This window comes from Urocitellus parryii, chromosome 5, assembly GCF_045843805.1.
Source record: "Urocitellus parryii isolate mUroPar1 chromosome 5, mUroPar1.hap1, whole genome shotgun sequence".
Taxonomy (NCBI): Eukaryota; Metazoa; Chordata; class Mammalia; order Rodentia; family Sciuridae; genus Urocitellus; species Urocitellus parryii.
Genome location: NC_135535.1, coordinates 129,984,725 through 130,005,256, shown reverse-complemented (window position 1 = coordinate 130,005,256; position 20,532 = coordinate 129,984,725). Strand labels below are relative to the sequence as shown.

At 43.1% G+C, this 20,532-nt stretch overlaps 1 protein-coding gene across 1 annotated transcript in view; it reads left to right on the top strand.

The window, feature by feature from the left end:
* The window catches only part of Tmem273 (transmembrane protein 273), a 37,405-nt gene extending 19,805 nt beyond the window's left edge, over positions 1 to 17,600 (top strand). The window contains exons 2-5 of the mRNA XM_026410841.2: positions 813 to 866; positions 1,686 to 1,826; positions 3,262 to 3,292; positions 16,511 to 17,600. Coding sequence (XP_026266626.1) covers positions 813 to 866; positions 1,686 to 1,826; positions 3,262 to 3,292; positions 16,511 to 16,535 — 251 coding nt within the window. The 3' untranslated portion in view covers positions 16,536 to 17,600. The remainder of the gene's footprint in view (positions 1 to 812; positions 867 to 1,685; positions 1,827 to 3,261; positions 3,293 to 16,510) is intronic.
* The last annotated feature ends 2,932 nt before the right edge of the window (positions 17,601 to 20,532 follow it).

The window sequence follows — 20,532 nt, the reverse complement described above, 5'->3', positions numbered from 1 at the left end:
CTCACAGTCTTGCTCAGCCTGTCTGTGACACCACCAGACCTGTTTGAGCAGGACTTCCTGTCTTAAGGTTTCAAGTCCTGGCTAGAAGTATGAGACACCCCATAGCATGTTCTATCACTTTCACTCATTAACTCATTCAGCAGTCATATATTGATACCTCTGATGTGTCAGATGCTGGGTCAAATGCTGGCTATGTACTATGCAGCCCAAGGGGAAGACCAGAAAAAGAGGCATTCAATGGGTTAATAGCTGAGAAACTCTTAGGATGGTGCCTGGCACAGGGTGCTGCTATGTAAATGTTCCTAAATAAATATCAGCATTGTCAGTGAGGTGGTATGCATGGTGGCTATGGGGCCCCAAAGAAGCATCAGGAAAGTGACACAGAACTAACAGTAGGCAAGGGAGTAGAGGGGAACAGATGGGGCCAAGCAGGAGGAGTGGGCCAGGGCAGGAGATGCTCAGTCCATGTACTAGGGAACTGAAAGTTCGACCACTCCCTGAACTAGGGGCCTGTGAAAGTGACCGGGTTTCCTAGCCTTGAGGCAGGCTAAGGTTGGCATGTGGGTCTTATAAACTGTTAAGCTGCTGTTTTGCCTGAACTCTGCAGAACCTTGTCCCTGGTCTGGGTTTTGAGGAGGGGGTGCTAGCATCCCTAAAACATCCTAAGATTCTGTGGCAATCAGAAGTCCACTGAGCTCCTGAGGGTGGTTGGGGACGTGGTTTTGGCCCGTGACCCCGTGGCTGATCTCAGCAGCTCTGTTCCAGTCAACCTCTGGCTTTCCAACCAGGATCTGGGTTTTCTTTCTTTGCAGATGTTGGAGGAGCTCAAGTGCTGGCAACGGACAAGTCTGCTGGGGAAGAAATTGGTAGGTGGTCTCCCAGATTATTCTAGGTGCAGATGAGAGTCAAGAAAGAGACCCTCCAAAAAGCACTTCCTTTAGCCATCCTTGCAGGTTAGGTGGGGGGCTGCTGGTATCAGTTTCCTGCTGGTCAGCACATAGGACTGGGCTGTGTTTACCTGCAGGCCAGCCTGAGTGGCCAACAGCTTTATCCTGGGGCCAGCTCCTGCAAGCCTGTCCTCAAAGGAGATATGAGACATCAAGGGCACCTTTGTCTCCTCTCTGTGCCTGATGTTCAGCTCCAGCGCCCACAGTGCCCCACGTGGTAGCTGGGATCCCCCAGACAACCGCATCTGCCTGACTCCTAGGACTCCCAGGCCAGCCCACTTTTGTCATGTGGCATTAGGGTGAGCTCCAGCTGATTCCACGTCCCTCAAAGACAAGACAGGACCTGATTTATTTGCCTTCAGCCTTGTCACATAGCATCAGACTAACACACTCAATAAATTAATCAATCAGTTAATGAAGGGATAAGTGAGGAAGGGCTACAGGAGACCACAAAGGTTAGCTGCCCACCACCTAGGGCTGGGGTGAACTGGTCACCTCAAGGGCTGACTTTGAATGACCTTAGAAATGTCAGAATTGTTCCCATAGCTGAAGTTTTCCAGTGAGATGGGAAATGAAGAGAATTAATGTGCTCTCAGGAGAGGGGAAAAGAGGCTGCCACAGCAGGTCTGAGTGTGGAATGTGAAGGTCCAGATGCATGACTTTGGACTTCACCAGAGCTGTAGAAGAGCTTTGCAGGGTGATGAGTAATCCTGTGTTCAATTCCTACCTGTGCTGTAGATTTTAAATACGCCATCATTGGGACTGCTCTGGGCTTTGCCATATCCTTCAGCTTCCTGGCTCTGAAGATCTGCCTGATCAGGAAGCACCTGACAGACGACGACTCTTCAGACCTGAAGACTGTACACCCGGCCTGCAATGGTAAGGGGCCTGTGACACTCAGACCCTGCTCTTCCCTGCCTGAGAAGGGACAGTGCATTAGTCAGCTTTTCATTACTGTGACAAAATACTTCAGAGGAAAGGTGTATTCTGGCTCACAGTTTTGGAGGTTTCAGTCCATGATTGATGGGCCCTCTTGCTTTGGGGCCTGTGGAGGCACAGTATGTCACAGCAGTAGTGCATGGTGGTAGAAGTGCCTATATCTCAGGGCCAGGATGAGAAAGAGAGGGAAGAGGCCCCCATCTAATGATCTCCTTGGAGAGGCCTCCAAGACCTAAGGCCTCCCATGAAGCCCCAGGTTTTAAAGGTTCACCTTCTCCCAGTAGCACTGTGAACTGGGGACACCTTTAACACCTGGGCACTGGGGAAACATTCCTGATCCAAAAAGTAGCTGACAGTGTTCTGGGAGGCCACCCACCATGAAGCATGGCTGTGAGGGCAATTCCATAACAACAGCCCGAGAAACTACAAAAACCCCAAGCCCAGAACCCCATAGGCTTCAGGCAAAAAACTGCAATGGCCTCTCTCTTTCTGTCTCTATCTCTTTCTTCTTGTGTCTCAGTCTCTCTGTCTCTTTGGTGTCTCTCTCTCTGTACTTTTCTTTTTTTCAGTGGCTCTTGGTATTCCTGAGAACCAGTTTTCCAGGAGAAAGGTGGAAAGAAGATGGGCAATTGCCTTCAAAAAGAGATTTCTATCCTCTTATGCAAATGATGTGATCAGATAAAATTGATCCCAGGGGATCAGGTGGTCCTAAGCATGAGTGGGTGGTCGAAGGTGCTGCGGTCATTGTTAGGTGGACCCAATTGGGCAAGTCCTTCTCAGACTGGTGCCTAGCGGTCCCTCATGGTCCCCATAGAGCTGGGCTCGGGTGAACCATGGTGTTGCTGCCCCTGTCCTGTGGCACCTTCAGGAAAGGGCCTCCTAAGCTGATGCGGAGCAGTCAGCTTCTGACTTTCGGCAGAGAAATGCAACTTTGATGTGCAAGCCCTTTCTCTCAAGGTGTCACCCACAAAATATTGTCTGCCATGTTAGTCTCTTAACACGATGGTGATGCAGTTTTCCATGAGGTATTTCTGAGGATGAGGAGGATGGACCCTCACTGTGTTTCTAGAAACTTCAATTATGATCTGTGAAAATATGTGGAAAGGGGTGGTCGGGGCCAGGTGCAGCGCCGTGGGCTTCCAGGTGCACGAGGACGCCGTTGGTCACCAGCTTATCCCTGAGGTCGTATCCCTAGCGGGAAGAGGGCAGGAAACACTCTGTCCCATACTTCCCAGCCAGTGACCCAGCCCAGGAGCCGGCTTCTCAGCCCTGCCCAAGTTGTCTGGCTCTGGCCCCTCACATCTGCACTGTGGGGCTGAGAGCTGCCCCAGGGGCCACAGGACCTCCTTCCTAATGCCCTGCTTTCTCTGTTTAGACACCATCGTGCGAAAGAAGAGACCCTCGAGGTAAGGTCGATGCTGAGGCGGTCAGTGAGGGGTCACTTTCCCTTCTGTCTTTGCCACTCCCTCTCTGCTATCCACCAGGTTCTCTAGGGGACTAGAATGCACCCCATACCCCCCTCCTCCTGCTCTCTGCTTTGGATCAGTGGGCAGTTATCATGAGAATAGGGGACACAGGATACAGTAGCAAAGGGGCTGGGGCTTGCTTTTGTACTCCCTGGATTAGATTCTGCCCCACCCTGCGCTCAGAGCCCTCCAGTGCATCTCCCATGCTCAGAATGAGGTAGGCAGCCCCTGCCCTGACCTGGTAAGGAGGATATAGAGTCTGCCCCAAATTTCTTAGCTTATTTGCTGGTATCTGGCCACTCTGCTTTAATCCATGGACAGTCCTACCTCAGGGCCTTTGCACTTACTATTTTCTAACATGGGAATACTCTTTTCCCCAGATAGCCATAGGACTCATCCCTCATTTCCTTCACATCTATGCTTCAGTGTCACCATTTCATTTCAGATGGCCCATTTTAAATAGAAACCTCCCCTCCACAGTTCTACCTGGCTTTATTTTTCTTTATAACTTTTCTACTAATTGACATTATAGGAATATGAGCTTGTCTCTTTCTGATGCTTGTTGTCCTTAAAATGCAAGCTACTTGAGGGTGGGGTTTTCCTTTTCATATCTGTGGCCCTGCCACTTAGGATAGTGCCTTAGGATAGTGCCTTAGGTTAGTGGATAGTCGTGCATGAATTGAACAAATAAATGAATGAGCATGAGAAGAGAGCAAACAAGCTCCCTCGCCCGACAGAGGACACAGGCAGTTAGAGGTGACCTCTGTCTGGTGCAGGGACCATGACAGAGCTACACACATGTGGCTTGAGGTGCAGAGGGGTGCACAGCTGGCTGGGAAGCAGTAGGTAGGGGGAGTAGGCGAGCCTCAGTCAGCCTGTGGAAGGAGCAAGTCAAACAGGCAGAAGGAACTTTGGCACATGCAGGCTCCCTTGGGTACCATGGTAAACATTTGGCCAAGAAGCAAACGTTAGGGAAGAAGCAAATGCTTCATATGGAGGTGCAGAGAGAAGGGGTTGGGGAGAGAAGAAATTTCTACTCCTGGAGGATCCGATGGTCTTGTGTTAGGTGAAGGAGTCTGAATCCTATCCTGAAACCTCTGGTCAACCACTGATGGATTCTAAGACGGGGAGATGTTTTTCATTATGGGAGGGGGCTCAGGTGGAGCTGGGGAGCCATGCTGGAAGTCCCAGGAGAGATCACAACCTGCTGCAAAGCCCTGCTGGAGGAGCAAGCTGGCTGGAGGCAAGAGAGGAGATGAGGGAGGGGCAAGGTCTGGAGTATTTTGAGGCGTTAGCCTAGAGGAGGCCATTTCCATAATCCAGATGGGAAGATTACAGTCGTTGTTTCAATAATAAACCTTTTGAAGCAAAGTTCTATATAAAGGAATGTGAATGTGAAGAGGTACTAGAGGAAGATGGGTGGGCAAAGGAAGGGAAGGAACAGAGGGACTTTGGAAAAGAAGGGAGGCACAGTTCAAGTTTCCCAAACTAACACTAGATGGAGTCAGGCTGAATTCAGGAAGGCGGTAGGCCCCAAAGACGCAGTTAAAGCAGTGAATCACAAGGAAGCCATTCTCCTGCAGTCAGGCTTCTCGTGTGCTTTCTGTCTTTAGGACTTGGTAAATGAACATCCTCTCTCTCTCTCTCTCTCTCTCTCTCTCTCTCTCTCTCTCTCTCTCTCTCTCTCACACACACACACACAGGCAAAACCTCAATTTCTCCAAGAGGTGAGTTTTAAGAATGATCATTTTTACTCAAAGAGAGGAGGTGGTCACTGCCCCATGGTGACGGTGGCTCTTCTGCATGCCTAGGCAGGGATTGCTAGCCACTGGCCAGAGGCCTTACGCCAAGATAGCTGAGAGAGCAGGATGCTGTGGAACATTCTCACGGGGTGGGACTTTGGCTAGACTTAGAGTGAAGCGGTGGGCCATTTGCGGAATTAGAGCCCAGGAAACCGGGTCTTAACAGGAGGATAGTTTTTTTCTCCTCCACTTGTCAAGACCTTTTCTTTGACAGTGGCCAAGCGAATCGTTAGTCAATTTAGTTCAACTGATGAACAACAAATCCCAAACATCTCTCTTTGTTATCAAGCTGTCTGATGGGCTGAATGAGGGCTTCTTAGTGCTGCTTTGGGGTCTCAGAGTGAACAAAGGCTGCTTGTGCCACACAGGGGCAGCAGGAAGGGGGACAGGATCTTAGTCTCTGGATTGAACTAGCCCTACTCTTAGGAAAGAGAACACTCCACTGGCTTATCTGAATGATGCTTTCACAATCCACAATCCACAACCTACTTCTCCTCACTTAAGGAATGGCTCATGCGCTGTAGCTTATAGGACAGGCTCTGTATGATGTGCACAGGGTGGTCATCCAAGGCCAGAGTGCTTTCCTGTCTTCTCCCTTGCCCTTGGTCTATTTAAAAAATCTTCAAATATACAGAAGGAGTGAAAGAACAGTACCTTAAAAACGTAGACCTCTTGCACCCAGATCCACTAACATTTTGCAGCTTTTGTTTTATCTCTGTATATAGAACCTCCCCTTGTTAACTGATCCACTTGAATATCAGTGTAGATATCATGAGACTTCACCCCTAAATACATCACCATTTTATCTCCCACTTAATCCCAATACAATGACCACTCCTAAGAAGATAATATTATGTATTATCCAGTCCACATTCAAACTTCTCTGATTATTTCAAAAGTCATCTTTTATTCCTCTATTGTCCAATCCAAGAAAAACCTTTGTATTTGATTTTGTCTCTTTTTAGTGTCATTCAGTGTTGAAGGATCTCTCTCTCTCTCTCTTCTTTTCCCCCGGGGGCATTGCACACTTTGAAATATCTAAGGCAGTCATCTTGTATAATGTCCCATGTTCTGGATTTGTATGATTGTTTCCTCCTGAGTAGATTCAAACTGAATTTTTTTTTTTTTTGTCAAGAATACTAGGGAGGTGACATTGCTTATCTTTTATTGTGTTGTGTCTGCAGGCACGAAACGCCAGGCCAGCTCACTGTTGGTAAGGCTTCGTTTGATGGCTTGGCTATGGAAGCAACGTTGGCTCTCTGCATTACAGAGATTAGAATGTTCCCCTCTGTGATTAGTAAATAATCCGAGGGCTGCTACTTGGAGAGCATGTGAATTCCCTGACTCCCATCATTTCTTTACCCACTGATTTTACATCTATTCATGATCTATGCCTGAATCAGGCATTGCAGCTTATTGCAGCTTACAAAATACTCTTTCCCATTTGAGCATATTCTTTCTACATTTGGGGACCAAAAGGCTTTTTCCTGTCCCCTCTTTTCTTCTGTTCCTACTTGCTAAGTAATATCACTATGGACTTCAGTACAGTCCATTTTAATTCATTAGTATCATGAGTCTTTTTGATGCTCAGATTGTCCCCAAACGGCTAGTACATGGTATTTCTTGGCAATGGTGCCTTTGTGACAGGACCCCATTCTTCCTGGAGTGTTTCCTAGACTTGTGACACTACAAGTTACTCCAGGCTCACCCTGTACTTCTCCCACCTGGAGTCAACTGTTTCTCCAGGGACTCCTGATTTTTCTTTTCTTTTTTATTTACTGGAGAGTGATTTTTAGAAACCAAGGTCTGGACACATTGTGTTCTCGTGGCCACTAAGGTGTCATTGTTTCTAGGGTTTTTTTTGAATGGACAGTCAAGAAATATATATTCAAGTCAATAATTCAGTGTCCTAGATTTCATCCGAAGCGTTCCCCAGTCCATATTTCTATTTTCTCTCTTCTTAAAGTGAAAACCCTGGTTCTCAACCATATAAAAATATGACTTAGGGCTGGGGATGTGGCTCAAGTGGTAGCGCTCTCGCCTGGCATGCGTGCAGCCCGGGTTCGATCCTCAGCACCACATACAAAAAAACAGAAAAACAAAGATGTTGTGTCTGCCGAAAACTAAAAAAAAATAAATACTAAAAATTCTCTCTCTCTCTCTTTAAAAAAAATTAAGAATAAAAAAAATAAAAATATGACTTACTTGTTCTATCCCAATAATACACACAAAATACTTCCAGAATTCCAGCATCGTACAGCTATAAACTGCTTCATAAACTTGAAATTTTATTTATGGTACTTTCTGCTTTTAGCATTTAGCCCTCTCTGTGTATGCAGAGTACTGTGTTCAAATCCAATTGTTTTCTCAGTGTGGTTAATACTATTGATTTCTGATATAGCATTAGAAACACTGGTTTGAGACTACATTCTATTTTAATATTTGCATTTTTATTGTTTAACAATTTCACTTTTGAACATGTAAGTTTATTGAATTTTTTATGTAGTCTTCCATGAAAAAGATATTTTATTTTACTTTATTTTTGATTAACACTCAGTAATTGTGTACACTAATGGGGGGTCAGTGCAATATTTTAATGAATGAATACATTTAATGCATGAATAATCAGTGTTCACTGATTAAACCCAGCCTCTTTATCTGTCATATCCATCTTCCCTACGTCCCAGTCTCTAGTTATCACTATTCCACATTAAGGTTGACTTTTTTTTTTTTTAACATTCACCTGTGAGACAGAACATGCAATACATGTCTTTGGATATCCAGTTTATTTCACTTACATAATGCCTTCCAGCTCCATCCATTTTGCTGCCAATTACAGGACTTCGTTCTTCTTTGTGGCTGAATAATATCCCACTGTGTATATATGCTACATTTTGTTGTATACTTCTTGTATAAGACTATTTTCATGTGTTTCAAGGAGCTCTCAGATTTTACTCTGATGAGGTTCTTATGTTTCCTGATAAGTTCATTATTTTGTTTTTGTTGTTTTTTTTTATTGTTGGTCGTTCAAAACATTACATAGTTCTTAATACATCATATTTCACAATTTGATTCAAGTGGGTTATGAACTCCCAATTTTACCCCGTATACAGATTGCTGTATCACATCAGTTACCCTTCCATTGATTGACAAATTGCCTTTCTAGTGTCTGATGTATTCTGCTGTCTGTCCTATTCTCTACTATCCCCCCTCCCCTCCCCTCCCCTCCCCTCCCCTTTTCTCTCTCTACCCCTTCTACTGTAAATCATTTCTTTGATTTGTATTATCTTGTCTTACCCCTCCTTTCCTCTTATATGTCATTTTGTATAACCCTGAGGATCGCCTTCCATTTCCATGCGGTTTCCCTTCTCACTCCCTTTCCCTCCCACCTCTCATCCCTGTTTAATGTAAATCTTCTTCTCAAACTTTTGTCCCTACCCTGTCCTTGTTTACTCCCCTTATATCAAAGGGGTCATTTGGTATTTATTTTTTAAAGATTGACTAGCTTCACTTAGCATAATCTGCTCTAATGCCATCCATTTCCCTCCAAATTCTATGATTTTGTCATTTCTTAATGCAGAGTAATACTCCATTGTGTATAAATGCCACATTTTTTTTATCCATTCATCTATTGAAGGGCATCTAGGCTGATTCCACAATCTTGCTATCGTGAATTGTGCTGCTATGAACATCAATGTAGCAGTGTCCCTGTAGCATGCTCTTATTAGGTCTTTAGGGAATAGACCCAGAAGGGGAATAGCTGGGTCAAATGGTGGTTCCATTCCCAGCTTTCCAAGAAATCTCCATACTGCTTTCCAAATTGGCTGCACCAATTTGCAGTCCCACCAGCAATGAACAAGAGTGCCCTTTTCCCCGAATCCTCTCCAGCACTTATTGTTGTTTGACTTCCTAATGGCTGCCAGTCTTACTGGGGTGAGATGGTATCTTAGGGTAGTTTTGATTTGCATTTCTCTGACTGCTAGCGATGGTGAGCATTTTTTCATGTACTTATTGATTGATTGTATGTCCTCCTCTGAGAAGTGTCTGTTCAGGTCCTTGGCCCATTTATTGATTGGGTTATTTGTTATCTTATTGTCTAATTTTTTGAGTTCTTTGTATATTCTGGTTATTAGGGCTCTATCTGAAGTGTGAGGAGTAAAGATTTGTTCCCAGGATGTAGGCTCCCTGTTTATCTCTCTTATTGTTTCTTTTGCTGAGAAAAAACTTTTTAGTTTGAGTAAGTCCCATTTGTTGATTCTAGTTGTTAACTTTTGCGCTATGGGTGTCCTATTGAGGAATTTGGAGCCCGATCCCACAGTATGTAGATCATACCCTACTTTTTCTTCTATCAGATGCCGTGTCTCTGATTTAATATCAAGCTCCTTGATCCATTTTGAGTTAACTTTTGTGCATGGCGAGAGATAGGGATTCAGATTCATTTTGATGCAAATGGATTTCCAGTTTTCCCAGCACCATTTGTTGAAGATGCTATCCTTCCTCCATTGCATGCTTTTAGACCCTTTATCAAATATAAGATAGTTGTAGTTTTGTGGGTTGGTTACTGTGTCCTCTATTCTGTACCATTAGTCCACCCGCCTGTTTGGGTACCAGTACCATGCTGTTTTAGTTACTATTGCTCTGTAGTATAGTTTGAAGTCTGGTATCGCTATACCGCCTGATTAACACTTCCTGCTTAGCATTGTTTTTGCTATTCTGGGTCTTTTATTATTCCATATGAATTTCATGATTCTTTTATCTATTTCTACAAGAAATGCTGCTGGGATTTTGATTGGCATTGCATTAAACTTATAGAGAACTTTTGGTAATATCGCCATCTTGATGATGTTGGTTCTGCCTATCCATGAGCAGGGTATATTTTTCCATCTTCTAAGGTCTTCTTCTATATCTTTCTTTAAGGTTCTGTAATTTTCATTGTATAAATCTTTCACCTCTTTTGTTAGGTTGATTCCCAAGTATTTTATTTTTTGGGGGGATATTGTGAATGGAGTAGTTGTCCTCATTTCTGTTTCAGAGGATTTGTCGCTGATATACAGGAATGCCTTTGATTTATGCGTGTTGATCTTATATCCTGCCACTTTGCTGAATTCATTTATTAGTTCTAATAGCTTCTTTGTAGACCCTTTTGGGTCTGCTAGGTATAGAATCATATCATCTGCAAATAGTGATAATTTAAGTTCTTCTTTTCCTATTTTTATGCCTTTAATTTCTTTCGTCTGTCTAATTGCTCTGGCCAGTGTTTCGAGGACTATGTTGAACAGAAGTGGTGAGAGAGGGCATCCCTGTCTTGTACCAGATCTTAGAGGGAATGCCTTCAATTTTTCTCCATTCAGAATGATGCTGGCCTGTGGCTTATCATAGATTGCTTTTACAATGTTGAGGTATGATCCTGTTATCCCTAATTTTTCTAGCGTTTTGAACATAAAGGGATGCTGTACTTTGTCGAATGCTTTTTCTGCATCTATTGAGATGATCATATGGTTCTTATTTTTAAGTCTATTGATGTGGTGAATAACATTTATTGATTTCCGTATATTAAACCAGCCTTGCATCCCAGGGATGAATCCTACTTGATCATGATGTATAATTTTTTTGATATGTATTTGAATCTGATTCGCCAGAATTTTATTGAGGATTTTTGCGTCAAGGTTCATTAGAGATATTGGTCTGTAGTTTTCCTTCTTTGAAGTGTCTTTGTCTGGTTTCGGAATCAGGGTGATGTTGGCCTCGTAGAATGAATTTGGAAGTTCTCCCTCTTTTTCTATTTCCTGAAATAGCTTGAAAAGTATTGGTGTTAGTTCCTCTTTAAAGGTTTTGTAAAACTCTGCTGTATACCCATCCGGTCCTGGGCTTTTCTTAGTTGGTAGTCTTTTGATGGTTTCTTCTATTTCCTCTATTGTTATTGGTCTGTTTAGGTTGTCTATATCCTCCTGGCTCAATCTGGGCAGATCATAGGACTCAAGGAATTTATCTATGCCTTCACTATCTTCTATTTTATTGGAGTATAAGGATTCAAAGTAATTTCTGATTATCTTCTGTATTTCTGAAGTGTCTGTTGTGATATTGCCTTTTTCATCCCATATGCTAGTAATTTGGGTTCTCTCTTCTTCTCTTCGTTAGCATGGCTAAGGGTCTGTCAATTTTATTTATCTTTTCAAAGAACCAGCTTTTAGTTTTGTCAATTTTTTCAATTGTTTCTTTTGTTTCAATTTCATTAATTTCAGCTCTGATTTTAATTATTTCTTGCCTTCTACTTCTTTTGCTGTTGTTTTGCTCTTCTTTTTCTAGGATTTTGAGATGAAGTATGAGATCATTTATTTGTTGGTTTTTTCTTTTTTTGAGGAATGAACTCCAAGCAATGAATTTTCCTCTTAGAACTGCTTTCAATGTGTCCCATAGATTCCGATATGTTGTGTCTGTGTTTTCATTTAACTCTAGGAATTTTTTAATTTCCTCCTTGATGTCTTCTAAAACCCATTGATCACTCAGCAACCTATTGTTCATTCTCCAGGTGATGCTTGCTTTTTCCTTTCTTCTTTTATCATTGATTTTCAGTTTCATTCCATTATGATCAGATAAGATGCATGGTATTATCTCTACCCCTTTGTATTGTCTAAGAGTTGCCCTGTGACATAGTATATGGTCTATTTTTGAGAAGGTTCCATGTGCTGCTGAGAAAAAAGTGTAGCTACTTGATGTTGGGTGGTATAGTCTATATATGTCAATTAAGTCTAGGTTGTTAATTGTGTTATTGAGTTCTATAGTTTCCTTATTTAACTTTTGTTTGGAAGATCTTTCCAGTGGTGAGAGAGGTGTGTTGAAGTCTCCCATGATTATTGTATGTTGGTCTATTAGACTCTTGAACTTGAGAAGAGTTTGCTTGATGAACACAGCTGCACCATTATTTGGGGCATATATATTTATGATTGTTATGTCTTGTTGGTGTATGGTTCCCTTGAGCAGTATGAAGTGTCCTTCTTTGTCCCTTTTGATTAGCTTTGGCTTGAAATCTATTTTATTAGATATGAGTATGGACACTCCTGCTTGTTTCCGCGGTCCATATGAGTGATATGATTTTTCCCAACCTTTCACCTTCAGTCTATGTATATCTTTTCCTATCAAATGCGTCTTCTGTAGACAGCATATTGTTGGGTCTTGTTTTTTGATCCATTCTACTAGCCTGTGTCTCTTAATTGGTGAGTTTAAGCCATTAACATTTAGGGTTATTATTGAGATATGGTTTGTTCTTCTATCCATATTTGTTTATTGATGTTACTAAACCTGATTTGTTATCCTCTTTGACTACTTTCCCCCCTTTACTGTCCTACCTCCCATTGTTGGTTTTCAATGTTATTTTCCATTTCCTCTTCCTGTAATGTTTTGCCAAGGATTTTTTGAAGAGATGGTTTTCTAGCTGCGAATTCTTTTAACTTTTGTTTATCGTGGAAGGTTTTAATTTCATCTTCTAACCTGAAGCTTAATTTCGCCGGATACACGATTCTTGGTTGGAGCCCATTGTCTTTCAGTGTTTGAAATATGTTATTCCAGGATCTTCTAGCTTTCAGAGTCTGTGTTGAGAGATCAGCTGTTATCCTGATTGGTTTACCCCTAAATGTAATCTGCTTTCTTTCTCTTGCAGCTTTTAAAATTCTCTCCTTATTCTGTATGTTGGACATCTTCATTATAATGTGTCTAGGTTTGGATCTCTTATGATTTTGCACATTCGGCGTCCTGTAGGCTTCTAGGATTTGGGATTCTGTCTCATTCTTCAATTCTGGGAAGTTTTCTCGTATTATTTCACTGAATAGACTGTTTATTCCTTTGGAATGGAGCTCTGTGCCTTCCTGTATCCCAATGACTCTTAAATTTGGTCTTTTGATATTGTCCCATAATTCTTGGATGTTCTGCTCATGGTTTCTTAGCAGACTTGCTGAGCTGTCTATGTTCTTTTCCAGTTGAAATACTTTGTCTTCATTGTCTGATGTTCTCTCTTCTAAGTGATCTACTCTGCTGGTAGTATTCTCAATTGAGTTTTTAAGTTGGTTTATTGTTTCCTGCATTTCTAGAATTTCAATTTGTTTGTTTTTTATTACCTCTATCTCCCTGTGAAATTGATCTTTTACTTCCTGGATTTGTTTGTCAATGTGATCTTTCATTGTCTGATTTTGCTGTCTCATGTCTTCCTTGAGACTCCAGATCATCTGAAGCATCTATATCCTGAACTCTTTATCTGATATTCCATCTGTTGCAGCTATTACCTCTTCTAAAGTTGAGTTGACCTGCATTGCTTGTGGTCCTTTCTTTCCTTGTCTTTTCATACTGCTCGCGTTTCTTTCTGCTTGGTGCAACTGTTGTGTTTTTGAAATTTACCCCCTATTTATTTATGTTGCTCTTGTATAGTTGAAAAGTCTCCCTTGCATGTGCGGGCGGCGGCTGTGCCCCTACTCCAATTGGGGTGACGTGTCTACCACGCTGGCGTCTCTCTGGGCCTGTTCCGGGAGTGGAAGGCGGCTCTGCTCTGTCCCTATTCCAATTGGGGTGTCGTGACTACCATGCTGGCAGGTCGCTGGGCCTGTTCCGGGCGTGGGCGGTGGGCTTGGCTGGCGGGATTCCACCTAATGGCAGTCCCTAACCTCCCTGCTTGCTAATTAATGGCTTCTCTGAGGCGCCAAGCCTTCTGTAGCCGTGGGGTAGGCCGCGCGAATCTGTTGGCCTGGATCTCCCGGGTCCTGCTGCAGGCTGTTGGGATCCCTGGCACTCTATCACTTTGATTTTTTCTGCTTGCCCCTCCCTCAGCGCTGGCTTGCCAGGTTTCGTTTTGGCTGCTACTGGGAGGAGGGGTTGGAGGTCAGGTGTCTCTAGTTTCCCCCTAGTCTTTATGGAGGCTCAGCTTGATACTCCCTCTCCCGGCAAGCCTAGGAGAGATTTTATGCGAATTCCCGATGTCTGGGGGTGAGCTGAATGACACAAACCTGTTTTGATGTTGCACTCTGAAGGAGAGTGGCGGTGTATCCTTCAGCTTTACCGGATGGTGGCAGCTGACTGCCTCGGTGGAGTGTCCGCTGTGGGGGATGGGACTGTACCGCTTCCTTCCCCTTCTGCTGTTTTTGTTGTTTTTAAAAGATAATTTCCCATTAAGTCTCCTACCTGGTTGTTGACTGTATATTGACCCCCTCTTTCGTCTGTTAACACCACAGTGGTTTCCTTATTGAATGTTTTTATTGTGTTTGTTTTTCCCTCTATCCCCTTTAGTTTGCATATCTTCCTTCTCAATTCTTATGCCTCTAATGGTTTTCTCCTTTCTGACTGTATTGGGGGAAAACTATCCATGTTAAATAACAGTGGACACAGTGCACAGACTTGCCTTGCACCTGATCTTGGTGAGAAATACTACAGTGGTGTCCATTAAATAAGATGTTGGTTTAAGTGCATATATTTTCTGCGGCTGAAGTGCATATATTTTATGATGTAAGGGAAGCTTCCATCAGACTCTATGTTATTGAGTTTTTAAAAATTTTTTTTCTAATTAGTTATATATGACAGTAGAATGCATTTTGACATCATACTTAAATGGAATATAACTTCTCCTTCTTCTGGTTGTATAGGATATGGAATTATACCGGTTATATAGTCATATATGCACATAGGGTAATAATGTCTGATTCATTCTACTATCCTTCCTACCCCGAAATGGCCACTGGATTTTTTTAAACAAATCTTTTTAGCATTAGCAATCATTAACTCATCCTTAAATGATATAACCTGATATTCCCATTAGCCAGAACATAGAGGTACATATTAGTTTATTTAGTTTACCTTCTCTTCTTATTGGCTTCTATGATCTTTGGAGGATGTGGTGAAACATTGGCTTTAATAGCCACTACAACTGCATAATATCCCCAGACTCCTTCCCTTTCCCTGTACCAGTCCAAGGTATCATGTGGCCTAATTCACTTACTCATCCAGCCAGCAGATGCCATCCTAGCTTCTGCTCAGCTTGCCTTTTACTGTAGGTTGTCCCTGGCTCCCTTATGACTTAGGATACACCCATCCAGAATCATCCCTGCCTGTCAGAGGTCAACTTCCTCCATGAAATAGCTCAGCAGGTGCCACTTCCCTCATCTCAGAGCTGCCAGGAACAAGAGTGGCCTGCCCTTCTGTGGTACTCACCCACTCTGGGCATCAGTATTTCAAATGCAAATTCTGGGACATCCAGACACTAAATATCCCCTCCTTAACAACACTGGCAGGGGCCTTTTAACTCAGGGCTTATTAAATCAATAGGAGAAATGAACTCTCTGCTCAGCTGGTGGGTGTCCAGCTCAGCAGATTGGAACTCTGTGTTCTTCTGGATCAACTGTTCTTTAAGGTAGATCCTCAAACAGCATTGGATGCCCTCTCTTAGAATACCTTCCTCCATTTCTCTCTCCATTCTCCCTCACCATGACTTGCTTGTTTGCAACTCACTTGTCTTCAGTGTTGCCTCATCTGCCCAAAACTCTGTATCTTTGACCTTGACCTCCTTGGTCTTCACATGCAGCCTAGACAGACCTGTGATATGTATTTTGTGGCCCCTGCCTGGCTTGTTGGTTAATGTTTCTCTCTCCTCTTTCTGCTGTTGCTTTTCCCTCTCCCCTGGGGAGATGTCAAGATGTCAAGATATTGTGACTGAATGTACATAATGAATACCATATATAATTATGCAGCATTTGAAGTAAACATAAATACATGCTTTCATTATTATATAATTATATAACTCTTATCAGGGTCTGGTTTGGTGCTCTGACCTTTTCTTCTGTCTTCGTCTTTTTTTAAAACACATCAATGCTTCCCTTCCCTCCTGTCTAGGCTGCTAGACTAAATATAGAAAGTCTCATCCATTTAACAGCTTATGGTTCAGACTTAAAGGCAAGACTTTCTACCTATCTTCACATAGGTCTATCTACTTTGTTCTTCATAGCATCTGCCCCGGTCTGTATAAACTCTTCAACTTTAGAAAGTGACACTTGTCCCCAAATATATCTTCTGACCTTAGGGATGACTTCTTCCCTTTTCACCAAAGCAGATGAGGTTTTGTGGTCTTCAGCTGGGCAGGCACAAAACCACCTCAAGGTTGAGCTTTATCTGGAAAATTCTCCTTTACCTGGAAGCCACTGGCCTTCAGGCCTCTTTGTAAGCTGCACACACACACACACACACACACACACACGTCCCAGCTTGCTGCCAGTGCTGATGAACTCCTTCACAGGTGCTTAATGTGGTGCATAAGCTCACAGTGATTAGTCAAAGCCAAGTCTCTTTGTCTAAATATCTTCCAGATCTTTCTCTTTCTTTCCAGAGATGCTCAGGTGATTGAGTTGTAAACAAGTGGCTACATTGGGAGAGACTCAACTGTCTAGACAATAGAATCTCAAAATGTTTTGAATTTGAGCACTGAAGGCTGGTTATGAAACTTCAGGTGGACTCAATATATAAGGAAAATAATAGGAGGACTATAATCAAGAGTGTCTCTGCTCTGAGAGAAAGTATTACTCCTTTTCTACCAGAAGTTAACGTTATCCAACAGTAAGAAAAAGGTAGAAGCCAATGAATGCTCATCATCTAGCTTGGTCCACCCTGTTGGAGCTGTTCATGCTTCTACAAGGTCATCATGTCCACATCAATGGAACCTACCCACAGCATTGACTCATGGAAATGGGAACCAAACACAAGACGCAGCTTCCTCAGCACCATCGTCTTATCAACAATTAAATAGCACTTGCAGAACCATTGGCCTCAACTTCTTAGCTGCCAGGAAACATGGAGACCATGAGCCAGTCTCCAACGCTATCCATGATTGACCTTCTAAGGGAGAAATGGTAGCTTGGCCTGGAGTGAAAGAAAGTGCCATTGACAGCCATGGGCTGGGCCTGTGGCTGTGCAGATCTCCAAATGAAGGAGCCAACAAAGGATTAAACGAGAAAGCAGATGGTGTGCCTTGTGAAGAACAGCACAAACAGAAGTTATCATTGTTATCCCTCAGATAATTATTTTGTGGTGAGTTTTATAGTTTGTATGGTGCACACATGGAAGACAAGACTGGCAGAGGCTCAGGAAACCCACGTCATTCTCTTACTGTCAGCAGCCTAATATTCTGTGGCATGGGCTCCATGAACATTCCCCTTGCCAGTATCATTAACCCCATATTTCTAGGAATGCCTTATGGAAGTCTCTTTGCCTTTCCATTCTGCAAAAATCTGGGTGCCTTTGTGGACTGGTTCTCCTTAAATTGGGTTAACTCTCCTTATGTATGATGAAAGATGAGCTATATTTTAAAAAAAAAGTGCTGTGTTATAATAATTTGCCTGGATTCCCAGGGCATCTTTTATCTAACTTGATAACAATGTTGTTCATTAGCAGCCTTTGTTAACTGATAACCTAAAGTGGTAACGTGGTACTCATAAGCAATTTTCTGTGTGTAAGATAGAATAAACCATCTTGTAAGGGATCTGTTAATTGATTTGCTTCTTTTAGCAGCATTTTAATTAAGACAACTGGTTTGTGAATGGCAGAAACACTCATGAGCTGAAGGCGAAAACCTCTGGTTTCTCAGTCACCGTTTTATGTTCCACACATACAAAACACCATGGGATCCAATCCACTGCCACAACTTGTGACATAATTTCCTGGAATCATACCTGGAGTCTGATTTTGTTTTAGCCCCTCATAAGGGTCCCTGTGTGAAGACAGGGAGAGTCATATATTGCTTAATGATGGGAATGCATTCCAAGGAATGTACCGTTGGTCAATTTCATCATTTTGTGAATATCATGGAGCCCACTTACATGAACTAAGTTGGCTATAGCCTCACTAGGTGATACAATATTACAGGACCTTTGTCAGACATGCAGTCCATTGTTGACTGCAGGCCATTATGCTATACATGACAGGATGTGAAGGCCAGCGTCCTTTCCTTGGGGTGTAAATGCTATCATCATCTAGGAAGCAGAATGGAGTGGGAGTCTTTGGCAATGAAGTCTCCCTGGCTTATACTCCAAACCAAGCTCAATGGCTTCATTGTGGAAGTCCTTCCAGTCCTATTGGAAACTCTCTGAAGCCCTTCTTGGCATCCCCTCATCCTGGGAGAAGTTCCTAGAGATGGTGTCCAATTTGTAGTAGCTCTTGGAAGGATTTGGAAGCCACCACAGGAAGTCCCTGTACCTGTGGTGCATGCAATGTCTTCAGTTAGGGACATTCTGACATGGTTGCTTCATCCTGTGATTTGGAGTATATTAGCAGAGCCCTGGGCTGGGATAAGCCTGGCCCTTCTGGCCCTGTATGCCTTGGGGCCCCCAAAGCACATGCAGTCCCCCTGACAGCTCACCACAGCCTGGAGAACACCATGCTCAAAGGAAAGGACAGATGACTCTGAAACATTAAGAGGAAAGAGACATGGATGAAGCAGGCTGCAGATGGCAGCAGCCAACCAGAGTCTGAGGATGTAACTTTGGTTTAGGGCCTCTTGGCCTCGTACCTAGGGAAAAGGTGAATTGGGGAAAAGGTGAATTGGGAGAGGGTTATCTGACCAAGATCAATAAATTAAAAATCATCTATCAATTTATAGATTTTTATATCTATAAATTAAAAATGTTTATGCTACATCTCTAAATTAAAATTAATTCATAAAAATTAAACATGTCTGTATATGTGTGTCCTCCACTTTGTGTGTTAAAAGTATATGTATCATGATGGGCTGGGGTTGTGGCTCAGAAATTGAGTACGTGCCTAGCATGCTTGAGGTGCTGGGTTTGATCCTTAGCACCACATAAAAATATAATAGAGATATTGTGTCTACCTATAACTAAAAAATAAAAATAAAAAAGTCTATGTATCATGGGCCAGGCACGGTGGCACACACCTGTAATCCCAGTGGCTTGGGAGGCTGAGATAGGAGGATCCTGAGTTCAAAGCCAGCCTCAGCAAAAGTGAGGCACTAAGCAACTCAGTGAGACCCTGTCTCTAAAGAAAATACAAGATAGGGTTGGCGATGTGGCTCAGTGGTTGAGTGCCCCTGAGTTCAATCCCCAATACCCTCTTCTTCCCCAAAGTATATGTATCATGCAATTCTAAGAATTATACGGAGTTCAGAGGAGTTAATACAGAGCCTTTTTCATCATCCAAGGTTGGAAACAGCTGAGACACGACAAGTTAGGTAGGTGGAAATGGAAATATCAGGTGATTCTACTTTTCAGATGAGTCACGGCATGCCGATATCTCTCAGTATCCTTGGCCAGTTCAAGCAAGAGGGGAGTGTGGCTGGGGCTGGAGGGCGTCTGCAAGGACATAAGGGCAGACTGCTTTGGAGTGGACTTTCAAGGAAGAGATACCAGGACTCACTGAGGGTTGGGTCTTGGTAGGAGAGATAAAAAGAAGAAGGAGGCTCATGAGTCTCACCCCCAAGTTTGGGAGCCACTGGGAAGGACCAGAGGAGTGCTAGCCTGGGGAAAAGTCTGCGGCTGGGTCTTTTGTCTCTAATGTTGATACTTAGGGAACCAAAATGGGCTGCATTTGGAGAGCATGGACTTCACATTTCTGTAGGTGTTCAAGCCCGAGAATTGGGGTTAAAAACAGTGTTCAAGATGGCTCTAACACATGCTTGGAGATCCATGAGAGATCTCTAGGGAGAACCAGCCTGACTCCTTGTCCCTGGGATGGAGTGTGCATACAGGGTTGCTTGGGCAGAGGAAGCAGAGCCCCAAGATGCACACAGAGAGGGCAGTGGTTGTGACAGGAAGCCTAAATGGTGCAGGTCTGGGCTGTGTTCGGGGCAGAGCCTGCTGACTGATTCTTTCCCTTCTGGGTCATTTGTCATAATCTAGACCTGTCAGATTAATTAATCATCCTTCAAAGAATATGAATTTTCACAAGCATGTTACCGTTGGATGACACACGAATGGCACGTCTCCCAGGCTGCGCACACAGAGTGTGGGGTTGTCACTCAAGCCCCATCAGCCCAGCCTCGCTTATCAGCATATTTTAAGTCTGAAGATTCACGGTCCTTAATTTCAACTGACTTGTGATTTTTGCATCTGTGGCCACTCTCTATGAAGTGCAGAATAGTATCATAATATGTGGGTTCTGCAACCAAAAGCTGCTTTGTGAACAGGGCTGAAGAACTGAGCAGTTCCTCCCGTTTGATCACCTGTACAGTGGGCTCATAGTTGTTCCTACCCTGCAGGGTCTTTCTGAGAACTGAATAAGGTAATGCATGTAAAGCTCTTAGCACAGTGACTGTCGTCCGCACTCAGTAAAGATGAGTGTCGTTAAGTACACTTACCATTGGTTTTGGTCAACTTTTACTCAAGATGATGAGAAAATAAG